Below are 21,224 nucleotides of genomic sequence, written 5' to 3' on the forward strand. Positions count from 1 at the left end.
AGTCTGCGTGCATATAATAAAAAAGATTTTCATGTACTTCATTAGATTTATATTAAATGGTTTAAATCATCTCTTGTGTACCTAAAGTTTGATGATTCCAGTGCACATGATTTACATGTAGGAGACACTGGGCTCATTCCCTGGCATATATACACACCTATACACAATTAATTATATAGTTTAATGATTCTAGAATGAACTAAAAGAATACAAATAAACACAACTTGGTTAGATCCAAAATCCAAACTTAAAGTCAACAGACTGGGGTGAAACTGTTACTCAAACAGGTAGTTAGCAATGGCTTTTATAGCTTCCTTTGGACACAAAAGTGCTTCTCAGAGATATATTGGGTGGTCCAAGGTCTCTAGCAAAGGGGGAAATGAATTCAATCTAATGCCATCTTTTTGCTTCAGTAAAGCTCTCTGCAGTGGCAGTCACTCAACAAATATTTATTGGGTAGTTAATGTATGCAAGGTCGTGCACAAGCCACAGTAAGGCACAGAGCACGGGGTACCTCTAACTGTAGAGATTTTGTTGATTTACTGTCAGAGCACTTCACACTCCATTAGGAAACAAACAAACAAAAACATCCAATTACTAAGTCATTAGCACTGCCTTTTAAAATAGAAGATCAGAATGCAGAACATTAGATTGGAAGGGCCCTTCGAGGATCTGAGACCCCTTTATTTCACAGATGGACGAACAGACTCATGTAATAAAAAATGAGAGGCCTCTTTTATGCTGACTTGGAAAGATAAAAGCAAAATGTCTGAGAAGTAAAACTGCAAGATAAAGGACACCATAATAACATTTTCACAAAGGAAGTAGCAGCAACAAAAACATTAGCACATGCAGTTTTATTTTATTTGGTAGAGTGGGGGTTGGCCATACTCCACTGTGCTCAGGGCATACTCTTGGCTCTCTGCTGGTCGGGGCATACTTTGGCTCTCTGCTCAGGGATTGTTCTTGGCAGAGCTTAGGGGTCCATATGTGGTGCAGGACATAGAACCTGGGTCTATTGTATGCAAGGCAAGCATTCTTCCTGCTGGACTATCTGGCCCCAGGCTTGTGCATTTGAAACTCTTGGAAGGTTATGTCTTCCCAAACTGACAGGACTTAACTACTGAAACACGGAAAGAGCAATGGAAAACCAGGGAAGAGAGGAAGCTGGTCTGTGGATTCCGAGAAATTCTTATTCCCACTTTTAACTGTTTCTCTAATATTAGCTTTCATGAAGCTTTGCACTGTTTTTTAATATATGCTTCCATACCTAGGGAGTTGAATACATGTCTGTGTGTGATGAATTGGCATAAAAAACTTTATTTTATTTTGGTTTAGGGGCCACACTTGGTGGTGCTTGGGCTTATTCCTGACTCTGCACACAGGGATCATGCTTGGTAGAGATTCAGGGACCCTTTGTGGTTCTGGGGAGCTGGGGATTGAACTCTGAGAGGGTCACATACAAGGCAAATGTCCTCCCTGCTGTACTATTGCTTCAGCCTTTTAGGTGTAAAATTTTAAACAGAAAGTAAAACCTCTTGAACACTTGCAGCTGAGGCTCAGGCTTGTGCCTGGGTCCGATGCTGAAAGCCAGTACACTCATTGCTTTTTGAGAAAACTTCCTCAAAGTATTTCACCTCCCTGACCTCCCAGAGAGGTGGTTTCCTTGTATGTGAAATGGGAGATTAACAAAAGCCATGTCTTAGGGCAATGGTGAGAACAGGAGAGTTTGGCTCATCAGACGTGAGGTGGCAGCATGGCGTGGGTCTCAGTGGGCATGAGAATCCTTGGGAACATCAATGAAGGCAGACATAATGATTTTTCTCATTACTTTCTAGAAGGCATATGTGTGAAGAAGAACTGATTGATGATCTGCTTCTTAGCCCTCTCAACTGCCCCTCCCCATCCCCTACTACATTCTATCCCTCTCACTACAGATTGACTTAGAGGATTCAAAGAAAAGAGAAAACACATCAGAAGTGATGACAGTTGTCTGCCTTCGTGAGGAGCACAATGGATGACTGATGCTCAATACAATCTGTGTTCCTAAGGGGGCACCCTGGGGACCAAACAATGTTCTCTGCTGTTTGTTGATATTTCTTTTTTTGTGTGTGTGTGGCAAATGTCATGGGTTTCAAAGTCTTAGGATGATTCACCATTCAGAAGACAATTGATGAAAGTTAACCCATTGATGCACTCATCAACTTTGTGAAGAAGAAGAAAAGAAGAAAAGGAGCCCCAAGTGGAGAGGGAGTGCACGAGAGGGAAAATTCAGCTCCATTTCTGAGCCTGCTGGAGTGGAAGATGGAGAGCCTGGATGCTCCCAGGCAGGAAGGAACACTCTGTTCGTGCTTCCTGGCCAACCTCTCCCGCGTGGAAGAAGATACCTTCGAGGGGTTAAGGCTGTGATATAGGATAACTGTGTGTGTTAAATCAACAGCAAGAATTGTTCAAAGGGCAAGGCTGCAAAAGCACGGAGGGACTTTTCATTTTAGATACTCACAGTAAGATTTCCATATTGGAGGCTGGTACTCCTCAGCATCTAGAATAAAAAAGAAATCAATCCGTTATTGGCCCATCAAACTGTCAACATGTGTCTCCTCAGGAGGAGCGATATCTGTCAGCAGGACTTACATCCTGGTCCCAGGGGTGTCTCTGTGCCAGTTAGGGGCAGCAGGGAGGAAATAGGAGTCCCAGCCCGGGGGTGGTGGGGTTGGTGGGGAGGGAGCTCCCCTTTCTTCATCCTGCTCATCAGGATAGAACCAATTGCTGAACCATTCTCGTGGAGCCCCATAAATCAAAAAAGATTTTTTTAAGAGCAATTAACTTGATTGTACCCCCTAGTAATCTTTTCAAATTGTATTTACTTAACTTGGCATAATGAACCTATAATTTAGCGCACAGTTTCCAATCAGACCTTTAGCCCATTTATTAAGAGGGCAAGATGCAAAGTGACAAGTGTGTAATATTTAATCTGGGTACTTGTACAACTCAACCCACTGAGCTCCTACAAAAGTAGGCCCGACAGCAGGATGCCAATGTTTCCACTGGAATCGCCTTATCTCCTTGAATTCATTCAATTACACCACTTAGGAAACCTCCAGAAAGCCTCTCAGCAACCAGAAACATCAGAATGAAAGAGTTACAACAAAATGGAGAGGGCAAAATTGTTACTCATCATTCTGGAACACAGACAATGGGAGTAAACCTGTGCACTGGGTGACTCAACCAACCTAAGGTTGACAGCTGAATTTATAATTATCATTCTAACAGAGATCCTAGAGTCCTCCTAAGCAGAGCTAAGACTTTGGTAAGATACACTCTTGCTGAAAGAAGTAGAGGGGAAAAAAATCCTTTCCCCCCAAATTAGAAAATGTTAGCTTGGTTAGAACCTTAAGTAGCATCAGAAGAGAAAGCTTGTTTTTGGCATCCTGTGCTTCCTTGGAATTAGTGTCCTGCTGCTAATTCCTTGTGCTATGGTTATATAATAGTTTCCTATGAAGAAGTAGAACTTTTCTAATCTCAAAAGATAGTTAGGAGGACTTCCACCCTACCGCAACACCACAAAACAAATGTGGTATTATAAATAAAAAATCTGGTAAGCTTCCCCAAATCCCACCCAATTACAGTTGTGTAGCTTAAATGGTATACTACATAGTTAAATTTTCCTCTCTACATCTCACACTATCACAGATACAAACAAAAGCAGCTTTTTTTTGGGGGGGGGTCATACCTGCAATGCACAGGGGTTACTCCTGGTTCTACACTCAGGAATTACCCCTGGCGGTGCTCAGGGGACCATATGGGATGCTGAGAATTGAACCCAGGTCAGCTGTGTACAAGGCAAATGCCCTACCCACTGTGCTATTGCTTCAGCCCCCGCAAAGTCAATTTTAAACAAACCAATCTCTATTAAGTTTGCATTGTTTGGAATCCATCCATGGATAATCAGGCATGTAGATCACACACACACACACACACACACACACACACACACACACTCAAAAATAGTGTTTTACAACTGCTTCTATAGTTATTCAAATTTACCTAGTAGAATGAAAATGAAATTTTGCCAAAGTAAGAAAACAATGTCAACGTCATTAACAGTGAGCTTTTAACTTAAACATGCAATTAACTATAACTGTCATAAACTGATTTTAGTGGTTTGCCATGAGTGTTTACAAAGGCTATTTAAATAAATCAAGTTGCCAAGTTTTCAATAAAATTCTAGAACCATCCATAAAATGACAATTCACCAGAAAAGTCAGGTCTTAGTACTAAAATGTTGATTATACATTCCAAAATGCTTTCTAAATATAAGTCTCAATACACACACACACAGAAGCACACAAGATTATGTGAAGATGTGAAACACTGAAATGGTCTCCTACTCTTTTGGATGAGATTTCTTCTATGAGGCAAGTACAATCCCTAAACCAAAAGTGGTTAATATATTCAGTACTTAGAGAGTAACTTTCTGAGGAAAAATCCCAAAATAGAAGTACCTGCTTTTTTGGGTCACACCCAGTGACACTCAGGATTATTTCTCTGGTGCTCGGGGTACCATATGGTATGCCAGGGATAAAACATGGGTTGGTACATGCAAGGCAAGTGCCCTACCCACTGTATTATTGCTCCAGCCCCAGAAGTTACCTTAAATGGGTCATTATCTCAATTCATATGATTAAGTTGGATCCCCTAAGGGCATACCTCTAGTCAGAAATTTAGATCAGATGGCCCATGTTTGTTATTTTTGTCCTGAAATCTTTGAAAAATCTAGAATATTGATTTACCTAAAAGACCGACTTCTCACTTTTAACTTCCATTTAGATTGCCCTGCATGCTACATAAACAAATGGCCCTTCTCAAGGTCTCCCCATTGGCAATATCCCAGAGAGAAGAAAGCTGCATGAAGACATTGAAAATGGATGCTCCTTTACTTAAACTCTCCCAGTTTCTTTTCTCTTCTGCCCTTGCAATAAAATATACATATTTCGCTTACAAACAAGGACCTGGGTTTCTGGTTCTGTTTACTGTTCACCAGGATTCTGTCCACTCGGTGTCTCTCTCTATTACAGAGGATTGCAGGGATTACAGCCCCTCTCCCCCCATCACCACCACCCTTTCGCTTATCACTCAGCCACACTGGCCTATGAGGCATTCCTAGACTTTGCTCTTATGGACCCCCATGTAAATTGCTCCCCCAAAAAACCTTTGTATAGTTGGTTCCCTCCACCACAGAGGACTCAGTTAACGTGCCACTTCCCAGGGCCTCCCCTGACAACCTGTGCAAAGTTATTTCACGAAGCCCAGTTTCTCTCCATCCTGGCCTTTACAACCACCTGAAATTATGTACTGATTTATTATATGTTATTGCTGGGCTCTTCTCTCTGCTAGCCAATCTCCAGAGGTGTAGGAGCTCTGCCCCCTTTCCTGGTGATACCGTCACACCTTAGAAAGTTTCTCTTTAAGTAATGAACATATTGAGCATTTTTTGGTTCAGGGATTGTGCTTGCCTCACCAACAGACCTTTGAGACATGTGTTTAGTTGGTTAAAGAAGTGAACAAACCCTTCGTGTTGTTGCTCTGGCTTCAGTTGTGCCTGATTGAATAACCGGAAGCATATCATCACTTCACTTCTTTCAAGCTCCTCATAATCCCCTTTGTAAAACAGAAAAAAAAACCTACCTCAAGAACTAATTTCTTCAGGCTATTGGGAATTAAATGGGCTCATGGAGAGAATGTTCTTGGGGCAGCCCCTGACAAACAGCAAGTTCTTAGTTTCACACATGTTGTCACGGTGTTGTGGCCATTCCAGCCCGACCTGGCTCTTCCCAGGTGAGCTCATGCTGTCTCCTCTCCTTTGACCACAGCCAATGACTGTCTTGTCTTGCCCTGAGACCTAGAGTCTATAATTAAGTCCCAGCGCTGTTGTCATGGAAGATTTTTCTTTCCCATAAAAGAATTCAAAGTGAGAGGCCATTTGTCATGCTTCAGTGGAACAACTGTAATTACCTTGGTCTTTGAGACACGTTTCACAAGCCACTGAAGTGCACAGTTAGGAAGCTCTGGTTAAGCGACTGAGGTATAAGGTCCCTTTAATCTGTTAAAACAAATCTTCACTTGCCTCTACCACCACCCCACCAACCTCTCCTTTGCTTCATTTTCATGTCTCTTTCAAAGACTGACTCTGCTTGAGGAAGCCTGACATTTTTCTTTCTTTAGAAACTGGAATAGGTTGTCAAGGTTATTTAGTTCACCTTTCTGATCTGGCAAATGAGGAAAATGAAAGCTAAATGCTTAAGTGGCTTCTGTTTGGTCATAAAACAAGTGAGAAGTGGAGATGGGCTTGGAGCAGGGCCTGCCTCCAGGGTCTCCTGCCCCTCAGTCATCTCTCCTTTCCATGTATACTAAAATAAGAAAAAAATCCTTTGCATATTTGTTCCTTTAATTATTATGAAGCTTACAAGAGAAACTAAAATGCAGAAAAGAAAGAAAATTAGTTCTATGAAAATTGTAGTCGAGTCCAATTGTAGACAATGCTCAATCTACACATAACCCATCTCATGAAGTCCATAAAGCAAGTCACTGGAAGTCCTTGCAACGTAATACTTGAGGAAAGTCTTTCACTTTGTTAAGTATGTTAGAGAAATTGGCTTAATATGGAAGGTTGGAAGAAGCAGAATAGAAGCATGTATTTCTAGAAAAATACTATGAAGGAGCAAAGAGATATGATAAGGATAAGACATTTGCCTCACATGAGGTCAGAGCCAGTTAAAACCTCAGTACCACATATATGGTCCTCCATATATGTCAGGAGTCCCTCCTGAGCACAGAGGCAGCATACAGTACTGAGTACCACTGAGATACTGAGTACCACTGAGTATCTTCCCAAACCCCAAGAAACAAACAAAACACTATTAAAGCTAGAAGTCAGTTATACATTTTAAAAGGACAATGAATTATAGGGGTAAAATAAGCTTAAAAAATCTATTGCTTACAAACATTGACTAATATCTATCTGTTCCAAATGTTTAAAAATTGCATAAATTCTTTGACTCAGCAATCCCATTGAAGTCAAAGGAATTCAATCCAAAGTGGTAATTAAACACCTGTACCAAGACAAATCTACCAAAGATTTTCATTGCTGCTTTGCATGTAACAGCTCAGAAAGGAGAGAGTGGTTAAATGAATTAACAATGTCATAACCATGAAAATGATGGTGTGTACCAGATCTTTTGTGGTACACAGTATGTCCCCTAGAACTCGATTATCTGGCTCTAAACCTAGCTTTGTAACAAGCAGTGTGATCTTAGGAAAGTTATTTCATTTCTCTGTGCCTCAGTTTTTAAATCTATAATTGATAGTGACAATATTACCCAAAGACATAACATGTTGTGAGGATGGAATCATTTAAATAAAATCATTAGTATGGTTTCTGGCATGCAATAAATTCTGTTTGCCATATTATTTTCTAGCTTCAATGACATAGAAAGATATCTATGTGTGGCAGCAATGGATGCGCATGAGATCTTGGGACGGGGGCGGTACCGGCACTGCTCTCCACTGAGGTGTGACCTGAGTTGCCACACGTGTGCAGCCCCTTCGTTGCTGGATGACCATGATCCCGGAGGCCAGCTAAACTACTTTTGGTACCAGCAGCTTCTTGCAGAAATGTCTCTAGACTGTGAACTAAGCCACAGCCCCATGTCGCCCCAGGAGGGGAAAGGTTTTTCTCTCTCGGCTTTTCTTTTCGGGGGCAGGGAGGAGGTGTGGCGACCGCCATCTTATAAGGACCACTAAAGAGAGATACGAACTTGCAACGATACAATTTCTGACAGAAATGTCCCTGGACTTAGTTACTAAAATACTAAAACACAGAAATCCAAAACCGCGCAGCCGCAATTGCGGCCTCATATCTCTTCACTCTCAGCAATGGAAAACAAATTATCAAATGCTTCCATCTCAGCAGGTCTGATATTAGGGGGGGAACTCCAAACAATAATAGTGAGTTGTTTGTGAAAATATTGAATCTAATCAATGTAAAGAGAAATTAAAGTGAAAATTATCAGCTACACAGGCGGCGGGGCACGGGGGAGGTATACTGGGGTTCTGGGTGGTGGAATATGTGCACTGGTGAAGGGATGGGTGTTCGATCACTGTATAACTGAGACTTAAGCCTGAATGCTTTGTAACTTACCACATGGTGATTCAATATAAAGACAAATAAATAAAAAAGAAAGATATCCATGTGATATTAATACAATTAATATTAATTGATTAATATTGATACAATTAATATTAAGCAACCATAAATAATGTAATGAATATGATCTCATTTTAAGTAAAAATATATATTCATTTATATAGAAATTATCTATTCTAAATTATTATCTAATATCCCAATTATCAACAGTTGTTCTATAAAACATAGCATGAAAATATGGTGATTTTAATTCTTTTCTTTAACTTGTCTGAATTTTGTAATTTATTTGTTCATATTGTTTACCTACTTAAATGAATAATAAATAAATAAATATATTTTTAAAAAACATACCAACTAGACCATTACTGTGAAAATAAGGGAAAAAATAAAAAGAATTATAATGGCACGTGCAATATGTACATCATAATGCAGGAAGAGGTAAGGGTGAAGATGAAAGTAACAACACCTCTTTATGGACCCTTTTTATGGAGCAGACATCCATCTCCAATTCCTTTGGAACTCTTTTTAAGAGTTTTTTGAAATCAATCTCAATGAGAAACTCTAAGCAGGCTAGAAATAAGGTATTTCCTCTCATCAAAGAGCAGGGAACATGTATAGGTGATGGGCCAGAGAGAAGGTTCAGAGAAACAGAGCTCGTGCTTTGCGTGAGGGAGGCCCAGTGTGATCACTGGCATTGCATGAGCTCCTGAGTATTTACAGGAGTGAAAACCAAGCACAGAGACAGGAGTAGCCCCTGAGTGCCTGAGTGCTGTTGGGTATGACCCAGATATATATGTTATACATATGCAATTATTTATATATGCAAGTAATATATGAATATATATGAGGAAAGAAAGAGAAAGATTTTAGGCAAGATAAAAAATATAGGTAAAAGACAACTCTGATGAAGTAATCCATGAAGAAACTGATTATATAAAAACCAGAGAAGAGAAAAAAAGCTGTTGAAAGGGGCTGGAGGTGCATGTTTAGACTTGGGAGCGGTCTTGAGAAATCCTGCAATGCTCGAGTAGCAACACCCCAAAGACAGACTGCATCTGAATTTTGGAGGAGATGGAAAATCTGGGATCTGCACGTAGAAAGTTCTTCAATGTCTCAAGCCAATGGAGAGGGTAATGGAAGCAACAGACAACAATAGCACAAAAAAGTAGTTTTTCTAGATGAGAGAATAATAAAAAAATTTAATCCCTCTAATAGGCTTACTAAACACAAAGTCCACACTATTTCATAACAGAAAAAATAAGGGGCCAGAGAGATAACACAGAGTTAAGGCCTTGCATGCAACCACCCAGCTTTGATACTGGACACCACATGGCCCACCTGAGCACCACTAGGAGTGCCCACCTCTTCCCCAAGCACAGAGCCAGGAGTAAGCCTTGAGCACCTCCATCTGTGGCCCACCTCTTTGCTCCCTCCTCCCCCACAAAAAACGGAATTCCAATAATAATTAAAATATTTATGTCTTGGAAAGTTTCCTCCCCCAGAAAAGAAGAGCCATTAAGAATTAGATGAATTTGTCCAGATTTTGTCCTAAATAAAAATTAACAAAAATGGCTTCATGTATACTGCTCTTTAATTTGCCTTTGGGCTATATCACAAGTTTTTTTGCAAGTTTGTACAGGTAGGTCAGAATTATTAGTTTTGTAAGTCTGGTTTGGTCTTCCATGATAGCAATATACCAAAGAGCATTTAAGGCACTAATGTAATGATTTTCATAATTTAAGCTATGTTCAATGTTTTGCTACCACTAATTATGCTACAATGATGGGTTCCATGCATAGTATCTGTTCTAGAGCTGTTGTATAAATACAAATAAATAAAACATAGGATCCACTGGGTGATGAGTTTGTGAATTATTTTCCTTTATTTATATTATTATTTTGTTGTTTTGGTTTTGGAGTCACAACCGGGGCTGTTCTGTACTCAGAAGTTTAAGCCAAGAGTTTACTCCTGGCTCTGTACTCAACGATCACTCTTGGGAGGGCTCCAAGGGACCCTACGTAGTACTGGGGCTGGCTGCATGTAAAGCAAGCACCTTCAGCCCCTTACTCTCTCTCTGGCCATTGCTTTATTTCTATTAGTAAAGTTTCTCTCAAAAAAAAAAAATTAAAACTTAGAACAATTTAAAAAGTGACCTACCCAAAGCTGTACCAGCTGCAACTCTCAACAAAAAGAACACAGGTTCCCCTCCCATGTTGACACACTGTAATTTCCTATGCCTTCAAGCCACAATTAGAAAATGCACAGATGAAACCAGGTCTGCATTTGTAGGGAAACAAATGGAAATTCAGAAAGCCCTGAGGAAAGAACCCGGGGAGACAGCTGGCAGTGGAGTGCAGTGAACACGCACAGATCCCACATGTTTGGGTGCCTGCAGCTGGAAGCCTTGCTTCTTGGAGACATTTCTAGCTCCAGAAATATGTTGATTTGGTGGAATCACCTGAGGAGCAAGTGTAAAGGAATTTGGGGACTGATTAATGAAGTGAGATTAGAGAATGGCATGTGTTACACTTGGGTAAATGACAACTAAAGAGGAAATACCTGTAAACATCAAGGAGAGCCAGATTCCTTCTCCTGGCTCAGTGGAGGATGACTAGGATAACAGAAAAGCACACATAACAGCTTTGGGAAAGGAGCACAGAGCGAAGGATTCACCCATCTAGACAATGATCTACCATGGAAGCTGGAGAGGACCCATCCTTGAGAAGGTTGCAAACAGAGCTTGGGGACCATTTGGGAAATGAAGTGTGCTCCCTCCCTCTGTTACCCCTCCCCCAAGAGACAGGTTTTTGCCATCACTTTTGATTTATTGATGTTCACATTTGCAAATAGGCTGTGTCAGTGTACGTCAGTGTACTTTTCCAGGGAGGTTGGATGAAAACAGGTTTTTCAATCAGGTCTGAGACAGCCTCAGGAAAAGATGCTTCAGAATCTGTTGGGTGATTAGTGTAATGGGCCCAGAACAGGTCAGCATCCAGATGAAAGTGAACAATGACAGAACAATGAGCCGTGTTCTGTTTCTGCACATGCTGCAGTATGTTACGTCTAGGTTCCTACTGCAGGACGGGAGGGCCAGAGCAGGCAGCCTGCAGCGAGGGTGTTGAGAGCTTACATCAGACCAAAGGTGCCACTTGGGGTGCAAGATGACCTGGAAATCATCCTAACTACGACACGCTATTTGGGAAACAGAGGCTGTTTCTACAGTTTGTTTGAGGTCATGCTGGCGAAGGAACACAGAACTATGTGTTCAAATGCTTGCCACTTGCCCTGGTGGTTCTCTGAACTCCCCTGAGAAATTGGACAGTCATATATTCTTTGTGAAAATTGCTGCTTTGGTTAGGCTTGAAAGCTTAGTATGCATCTGACTGTAGCTCTCCCAACAAGGAATTTTGCTTGTTTGTTTGCTTTGTGGGGAGGGCACGCCCTGACAGTGGTCAGGGATCACTCATGGTGGTGCCAGGTGACCACATGTGGTGGTGGGGATTGAACTGGGATTGGCAACATGCAAGACAAACAGCTCAATCTCTGGTACTATCTCTGATCCCAATATCAAGGACTTGTGTGACCAATTTAGTTTCACGTGATGAAAACAGCCAAACTAGAAACTATTGCTGGCTCATTGGGCCAAATCCCAAGAACAAGACTGAATGAGGTTGTCTCAATGTTCTGGACAGTGAAGTCATAGAAGGTCTTGCGCTGGAATATTGGTCACTAGAGGGCACTAGGATCATACAGAGCTTCATCCTAGGTCACTCTACCTGGAGACAGGATGAGATTTGCCCATTAAATGGGTATTTATTGGATAAATGCAGCAAGCTGAGCCCTGGTCTGCTATGGAGAACAGAACAAGTTAGCTTTCATCTTGTTTATTTATTTATTTGGTTTTGGGCTACACCCAGTGATGTTCATGGCTTACTCTTGGCTCTGAACTCGGGTGTCACTCCTGAAGGGCTTAGAGGACCATATGGAATGCAGGGGGACAAACCCCAGTCAGATATATACATGGCAAATACTCTACCTGCTGTACTATCGCTCCAGCCTCAGAACAGGTAGTTTTGTCAAGTGCTGCATGATCTGACTCTTAGCCACCCCTCCCTGGGCATCTCTTTGTTTGTTCTCCTGCCCATTATACCTCAACTACTCCAGCCTCCCTTTGTCCTTGAAAACATTAAGATGATCCTAGTCTAGAGAACTCACAGTCTCTTCTGTCTATCACAGGACCCACTCCACTATCAGGTCAGTCTAAAGGTTCATTCTAGGATCTTGGAGATGGTCCATCCCACTATAGCTACTTTCTAGAGAGATTTTTTTTCTTTCTGAGAAAAAAACCCTCTCAGATTTTTGGTAAAGCCTTTTCACTATGTGAATATTTTTACCATATTCTTTGTGTACTTCTTTGTTTATAGTTTGTCTTCCCAGAGATATGGAGTACTTGGAGTGCACAGAAACCTTTCTAAGAAGGGCATATAAGAGAGGTGCCTAAACTTGGGAGGGACCTAGGGCAGTGAGATTCTTCCCCACACCTTGGTTAGTTTCTAGAGCCTTGAGCACTCTGTCACAGGGGCCTTTAGAATTCATCCCAAGGTGTCACAGAAAGTCCTGTGGTTATCTAAACTGAGAGAGCATCTCTGTACCAAAACATACTAAACTCAAGTTTACTAACATACATTCATCTATGACAACAATGAAGGGCATAGAGTTACTCTGTAGAAAAAAGTCCCCATGCAGCAAGTCTTGCAACAAAGATGTGCCAGTCAGGATAAGAGGCATGAAAAAACATGGCATTGAAAGTTAACGTTAGCAGAGGTTCATCCTGCTGGTTGAAACTCAGAGACAATAGTCTAGTCTCTGTGTATGTGTGTGTGTGTGTGTGTGTGTAGGTTTCAAAATGACAATGAATTAAATGAGGGAAGCAAATAGAAGCCAGATAATTGAGGGCTTTTAAAACCATATTCAGGGCCTGCCTTTATTCTAGAGAGATGAGAAGATATAAGCAAGGTAAGCATTGAATATAGGTTGCATTTAATTTATTTATTTTGGGCTTTGGTGCCATACCTAGCAATGTTCAGGACTTACTTCTGGCTCTTTGCTCAAGGGTCACTCCTGGCTATATTCAAGGGACTATATTCAATGCTAGGGATTGAACTAGAGCCAGTCACCTGCACCTTAGCTTCTATACTCTCTTTGTGGTTCAGGTTGTACTTTAAATGATCACTTAAGTTCAGTGTGAAGCTATCTGAAAGAAGAGACAGTGGTAGAAAAGAAGATAAGAGCAAGGGAGACGAATCAGGAATCTGGGAAGTGATTCGGGCAGATGCTATTAGTGGTCTGAATGACAAGAATGGAAAGGGAGTAAACGGAGAGACTTAGAAGAAATTGAGATTAAACCCGTAGGCCTTAGGGATATGAATAGAGTAGGAAAGAGTAGGAAAGGAGGGAAAATGGTTTCTGCCTTGGGCAGAAGATGGATGTTTTTTGGCATAAGCAACTGGACAGAGTGATGCTATTCACAGAAATAGAGCAGACCAGAAGAGAAGCAGGATTGGCAGATGGTAATGCACTCGGCTTTTTCTTGTTGGAAAGAGAAGTCTATGGGACAGCCAAGTGAGCATATCTATGAGGTCCAGAGTTCAGAAGAGCCATCTGGACTAGAGATCTAGAAATGGAAGCCCCAACCTACAGTGATCACTAATGTGGATGTTACCACTTAGGATGGGTATTTGGCAAAGTCACCAAAACTTATAGAAGCAGAGGAAGAGGAGAATGGAAGAGACTGGAGAGATAAAGGGAAAGCAAGAGATGGGGGACAGAAAAAGCAAGAGACATTTAAAATGGGAGAAGTGGTCAACAATACGGGAAGCTGTTGAAGTGAGATAAGCATGAGGAGGCAACAATGCAAAGTTTTTGTCATGTTCTTGTATGGGAGTGTGAGTAGAAGTCACAATTAAGCAAGACGAAGTGTGAATAGAAGCTGGGGAAATAGAACAAGTAAGTGGAAACAACCCTCTTGAGAGGAATGACAAAGGTGAGGGTAGTCTCTTGGTAAAAGGGGACAGGGAGGAAGAGGACACGGGAGCTGTCATTTGAAATGAACAGGTCATTCCGTCATGTCAAACCACTTCCCCAACATCTCTCTCACTGGGGACCTTTGTACTTCCTGTCTCTTGGGTTCAACAAAATGCAGGTTGCTTCCACCAGAGTGGAGTTGCTCTCCTGGTGGATAATTTCCTCCTTTAGCTCTTATTCACTTCCTCCTCTGCAGTTATTTAACAGACAAATCCACCCCACTACTTTTATTTGTTCTAGAGACTGTTCCTCTGCCCCCACCCCTTCCTCCACCCCAGTCCTCCAAACCACTTTCCCTTCCAGCATTTGTCTGCCTCTTTACAAATTCTTTTCATCAGAGGAATGTCTTCCTGGATCTCTTCCAGAAGCCCTTTGGGGCATTCATTTATTCATCCAACAAATATTTATCTAGAGCTTACAGGCTATTTGGCACAAAAATATTGCACTAGATATTGGTGTAGATATAAAAGCAAGATGCAGAATGTAACCACAAGCTAGGAAAAATAAAGACATCAACTCATTCGTATAGTCATAGCACTAACTTCTGGTTCCTGGCCACATGTTTACAGAAACAGAGCCCAGGGTAGAAAGCAGCCTATTATCCAGCAAGGTTATGCAAAGAAGTGTTGTTGAGATGGAGAGAATGGAGAAATGATTCCATCTGCTTGTTCCTTGATCCACTGCTCATTGATTCATCTCTTTCAAGGAGATGACTTTTCCTTAGAGAAGAGAACAAGTTCAGTGTACGTAGAGCCAGTCCTCTACTCCTGTCATTTAGAACAAATTTCTCTTAATATGATTATCTTTCTACGGGTCTTGAGTTGTGTGGTCATCTGTGTCTTTTCATAGAGACAGTACTCTTCAGAAATAATGGCATAAATTCTCAACAAATTATCTCATAAGTTTTGGTCTTGGTAATCAGACTACTTAGCACTGTAGCACTGTCATCCCATTGTTCATTGATTTGCTCAAGTGGGCACCAGTAACATCTCCAGTGTGAGACTTTTTGTTACTATTTTTGGCATGTCGAATACACTATGGTAGCTTGCCAGGCTCTGCCTTGAAGGTGGGATACCCTCGGTAGCTTGCCAGGCTCTCCTAGAGGGATGAAGGGATCGAACCCGGGTTAGCCAAGTGCAAGGCAAACGCCCTACCCGCTGTGCTATCTGATCAGAAAATATTTCAGAGATCATGTTATATTTAAAGTCAAATAGAGAAAATAATGTTTCAGAGGTAGAAGAGAAAGGTTTATTATCAAACATAGAAAGAATTTTTAAGTGACTTCCACATCCTTTATTATGGACTAGGTATGTATAATTTTCCTGAATCTACTTTCCATCTATCCATAATACATCTCTTTATTCATTCGTCCATCATCCATCCTCCTGTTTCTCCATCTATCCATCTCTTCATCCATCTCTCTATGCATCCATCACCCATCCATCCCCCCATTTCTCCATTTCTGCATTCATGCATCCACCAACCCATGCATCCTAACTTCATCCATTTTCCACCCATACAACCACTGAGCCACATCTCCATCCATCCATCCATCCATCCATCCATCCATCCATCCATCCATCCATCCATCCATTCACACCCATGCATCATCCTTTCAGCTGGGCTGTGTGCCAGTCATTGCACTGCACAATATAGTCTGGATAAATGGAAATTTGAGAGACTTCTTACTGGGTGTCTCAAGCAAGGGCAGGAAACAGACTGTCCACGAGCTTGGAAGTTTTGTTCTCTAGCTCCTATTTCTCTTTACTAGGTGACTTCTTGGCCACTTCAACTTTGACCCAGAGTGACCTCAGTTTCTCTCCTATAAAGCCTGAGAGTGGACTGGGTGGCTTCTGAGGATTCTCCTGGGGATCCTCCTTTAGTGGCCAGAGTCAGAGGGCAGCAATCTCAACACCCTGCGCAGAGCTGGTCAGAGTGACTGGGGTTCCAAGCCAGCCTTCCTGCCTTGAGGACACAAGCGGTACCCCTCACTTGCAGATCCTTAACACATGCATGGAATAAGCTTGTTGCCCCCCAGGTCTGCTAAAAGAAGTGTAGTTTTATGGCCGAGTGCAGTGGCAGTGAGAAAGACTTCTTCACTCAGCCTTTTAAGGGAACACAATGAGTGACCCCAGAGCCTCTGCTGTGTTCCTGCCCCAGAAAGGAGTCCTTGTCACTTGGCTTTGTGTCCATTGCTGGGAACAGTGCCCTGGTAGAGGAGGGCTACCTTCCTGCTCTCTGGATCTGCAGTGTCAGCAGGACAGGGATGCCTGTGTGATGATGAGGTTAGGTAGTTAGCAAGACCACCGTGCTAGCCACACTCTTGCCTGACTTTTGTAATGAAGGTGACATGCTTGTCCTTGCCTGCAGCATCATCACTGGCATCCTATTTTTTTTAGGTAGTCTTCAAAGTGATTGTATAAAGAAGGCCAGGGAGATAGCTCAGAGGGGGGACTGCAAGCCTGTCCTGGGCAAGGCCCTGAGTTCAAGAGAGGCTCCAAGGCACCACAGAAGCCCCCTCTCTGCCTGCACCAAACATTTCTGGATAACCACCAGATGTGGGTTTTGAGCAGTGGCCCTGGGTCCCTAAGCATTGCTCGGCGACAGCCCTGGCAAAGTCAGAGAAAGTGGGCTACCATTCAAAGGAATGAGGTGCTTGGAGACATTAATATAAAGTGATGCACAGCCAGCCAGAGGGTCCACAGTGAATAAGACAGCATTAGGAGAAACTCACAGACATTGTTGTGTTTCTATTTAAAAAAAAAGAGTTGGGTGCTGTGGGTCAGGTAAGGAGAATTAGTTTAGACTGTGTATCTTTTTGTGTCATTTGACTTAAAAATTAAAGAAACCCTTTCAGGCTGTTTTCCCTTCACACATATTTGTGAGCCTGAGCCCGAGTCATTGTTCTTAGCTACTCTTTTTTAGCTACTCTTTTAATGACCCACTCCTTGCTTTCTAAATGATCCAAAGGGGGAAAACTATCATTGATCAAAGTAATATCACATCTAGTATGTTTTTTTTTCAGGACGGTAACCTGAAGTTTGATATTAAGTAAATCAGAGAGAGGGAAACCCATATGAGAGATTTTGTCAAAACTACAACCTAAGGTGACATGCTCCTTTTGAAAATATAACTTCAAGAATATAAAATCCCACAGATTCTCTAAACAGAACCATGAGATCCATAGTACTCTCCTTTTTATGCAGTAAGTGGCAGGTCTCCTAAATGGTGCTCAGGAGATCCAGAGACCCCTCCAAACATTTCTCTATCAAGCAGCCATTGGCTTAAAGCCAAGAGTCCAAGATATGATACTTCTAGGACCCTGCATGCTGGCAATTACCTGAGCCCACTGACAGAGCTGAAGGCTACACTGATGATGCTTGGAGGATAAACTGGTGCTGGGGGATCAAATCAGGGTTGACCACATGCAAGGCAAGTGTTTAAACCAATGAACTGGCTCTTCAGCTCAGTATATTCCCATTTTACAGTTGCAAAACCAAAGAGCACTAGTCTGAAGTTGTCTACCTTGTCTGTCCTTCATGACAATACCACTGTATACACTCAGTGGTCATTAGCGGAGTGCTGACCTTTCCTAGTCTATCTTAAGAATCAAATAAAGAGTCGGAGAGATAGTATAGGTGGTAGGGTGCTTGCCTTGCGTGCCACCAATTCAGGTTCAGTCCCTGATCACTGCATAGGATTCCCTAAGCACCTTTAAAAGTAATCTGAGCAGAGAGATGTACACTGGCAGAGGGATGGGTGTTGGAGTACTGCATGACTGAAATCCAATCATGAGCAGCTTTGTAATACTTTTAAAAAATAAACACACACAAAAGTAACCTCTGAGCACAGAGCCCAAAGGAAGCCCAGAGCACTGCCAGATGTGACCCCCCAAATAAACAAGCAACAGCACAAAAGAATCAGACACAGTCACTTCCCAACGCACCACCTGCTTAGGCGAAGCTAACTGCAGTGCTAGCAATTCTGTCTTCATCTAAAACCCAGGCCTCCCTGATCCCCGGAAGCCCATTGCTGTGGACCAGGCTGGTTGTCTGTGGGCTGCAGGGAGCTCCCAGACTTGTGGCTGCCTGAGAACATGAGCATCAGGTTAGCTTTCCCCCTGGGTTTCAGTGCTCTGCGGTTTCTTATCACTTGCTTTGAAAATAAAAATAACTTCCGACAAAGAAAATATTTCTAAAGATCACAGTCACACGCTGCAGACCTCTCGCCAGTCAGACCACAAAGCAACAGCAGCAGCACAGGAAGCCCCACTGCGATAGACAGGAAAGAGAAACAAGGGCAAACACTCCACAGTCAAACTGTGACGTCCCCACCTGCCTGCAAGGTGCTCAAGTGGAGCCCACTGCATGAGTCACTTGCTCACCACACTGCCCAGCAGCTGAGAGCAAGAGGGTCACTGACAGGGAACGGGAAGCATCTGTAGTCGCAAAAGGGTTAAGAAGGAGGCAAGCACATGGTCCCAATGATCCTGGAAACTATAATGACCTCAGAGAAAGTCCCCTCCTGCCCCGCACTGTTATCTCACAGTGGCCCGTCTTCAGAGCACTTGGGACAGCTGGGCCTCGTGCTGGCAGGGGACTCATATCCTCCTGCTGTTTGCACAGTGGTCTCTGCCTTCCTCACCTCAGCCTGGGAAAGTTCCCACTTCCCTGAGCAGAATCTGAAGGCACATACTGAAACAAATCTTTCCTTACCATGATCGGAGGCTGTTTGCACTTAGATAACCTACTGTTGATCTCCTTTTTGGGAGACTTTGACATAAGGAGAAAGAGTATATTGATACACCTGGGCCTTTAAAACAGGCGATTTCCTAATCCATCCCTATGACCAACATGTACCATCACTCTGTTCCTGATGCCCAATTAGGTGCTCACCAAGCAGAGATAAGCAAGACAAAGGTCTTTGCCTTAAGCAGCCACTACTTCCAGAAGGAAGGGACTTGGACAGGGGGTGTTTAGAAAATACAGACATCCAAGGCAGGAGCTGAACCCTGAGTCCAGGGAGACTCCACAGAGGGATAACGTTGGATCTGGATAGTGAAGGATGCGTAGGAGTTTGCTCAGAGCTGCCTTGTAGGACTGGGGAGAGGAAGGTGGAGGTAAAGAGAGTCTGGTTTCACTTTACACATTTGGAGATAAAACAAGACATCTGGGCTGTACATGGAGCATTTCTGACAGAGGAGTGTTTTTTCACAAAGGCTAGTTAATCATTGCCACTGCTCTCCGGACTCTAACAGAGGCCAGTTCTTACTGGTGGTAATGCATGGTCCCTTAAAGAGGGGCTGGCAGGCTTCAAATGCTGGGCTGCTTGCAGACTGCTGAGGGCAAAGAGAAGGTCACAGGGCAATTCTTCAGGAACAACCTGCTGTCTCCCCTCCTCTCATTGACATGTAGTCTATACATGCTTGCTTCTCCTGAAAAAAAAAAAACACTTTCCCCTAACACCATTAGAATTCCTCCTCTGGCTTCCAGTGGTGAGGTGTAAATCTGCAAATCAGAACCCATGTTCCCATAAAGCCTCCTCTCATCCTCTCATCCTCATCCTCACCTTCGCAAGCATGCTCTGACTCAAGAGATGCTTCCTGGGTTGACCATCTCAGTGCCCACAATTAGATTCCCCTCAGAGTTGTGTTCCAGCCACTAGTATTGCACTGCGAAAGCCAGAGTCTATTTGGAAAAATCATCTTTGCTATGTGACAACATAGGGAAAGAGCCACAGAACTTATTGGAAGTTGGCTTCCAAGTCGGGGTTTGCAAATTCGATTACCTGACAGAGGTGAGCTCTCACAGGCTCATGCTGTTCTGTCAGAACTCAAAAAATGCAAAAGGAAGGAAAACAAAGAAATGGCTGGATTGGATGTCCTTAAACAAGACAAGGGAAGGTCTTTTGCCTCTAGCATCCAAATCCAGGGGTGTGGAGTGAGCTGTTCTCCACCCCAGCTCTACCCTCAGTGTTCCTTCCCTGGGTGCCAACTGTACTCCTACTCAACTAGTTACAATTTGCAGGGTCCATGGCATCAGCCTTGAGTTGGATATGTGCATGGGCTTTTCACATGCAATCTTACTCTTTTTCTGAATTGGATCTGCAGAACTTATCTATTATATATTAACATCCTTTCCTCCAGGCCCAATACAATAATGAAGGATGAAGAGAGAAGTCATTTTTCCAGTTGTTTGAGCACCATTGCTTTGAATAGATGATCTCAGAAAGAAGGCATACTCTCTGATCTTGACCTCCAACTGAGACCTTGTTATGGAATTTTAGGTGCCTTTCTAAGTGTGTTTTACAACATCAAGATTTTCAAAGCTGCGGCACTCAGTGAGTGCTGAAGGTACACACTGATGAAGATAACTTTTCCCATGCACATAGTACTGACACAGGCATCAATAATGACGTGGAAACGGCAATGTAACAGTGACCCCCCTGGAGGGCTTCCTGTACACACAGGAGGGGTATTTCTGCATTTGATTTCTCACTTCACTCTAGTCCTCTGACCCTAATCCTTATACACACACAGGACAGAGACGTGACAAGCATGAAACCTGATGGTCATTTTCTAAGGTCATTTCTTTCTAAACTAAACTACAAGATGCTTTGTTTTATCTAAGAATTGCCATGGCTCAGTATTTTCGACTTTCATCTTGTGTGGTAAAATAGTTACTAAGATATTAAATTTGTTTATCCTATGGCTTCAAAAAATTTCTTAATCTTTTCTTAGAGCCAGGTGGTCAAATCTACTGACTGTCAAAGACCAGGTAATCTTCAAGGTGTCAAGTTTTTCAGCTGCCACATAGCAGTGGATTTTTGATTATGGGCTAGTCTTTTTCTCACTTGCACACACGCACACTCATCTCCTCCCGGACTCCTATCCATTACTGTTGAGAATCCAGAGATTAGTCCTTGGAGAGACACG

The 21,224-nt window shown here is 42.6% G+C and overlaps 1 protein-coding gene across 2 annotated transcripts in view; it reads right to left on the minus strand.

Annotated features, from left to right (window-relative positions):
- CHN2 (chimerin 2) overlaps window positions 1–21,224 on the minus strand; it is a 338,489-nt gene that overhangs the window by 159,457 nt on the left and 157,808 nt on the right. For both annotated transcript variants that reach the window (XM_004604049.3, XM_055143780.1), the window contains exon 2: window positions 2,504–2,542. In XM_004604049.3, coding sequence (XP_004604106.1) covers window positions 2,504–2,542 — 39 coding nt within the window. The remainder of the gene's footprint in view (window positions 1–2,503; window positions 2,543–21,224) is intronic.

This window comes from Sorex araneus, chromosome 1 (assembly GCF_027595985.1).
Source record: "Sorex araneus isolate mSorAra2 chromosome 1, mSorAra2.pri, whole genome shotgun sequence".
Classification (NCBI taxonomy): domain Eukaryota; kingdom Metazoa; phylum Chordata; class Mammalia; order Eulipotyphla; family Soricidae; genus Sorex; species Sorex araneus.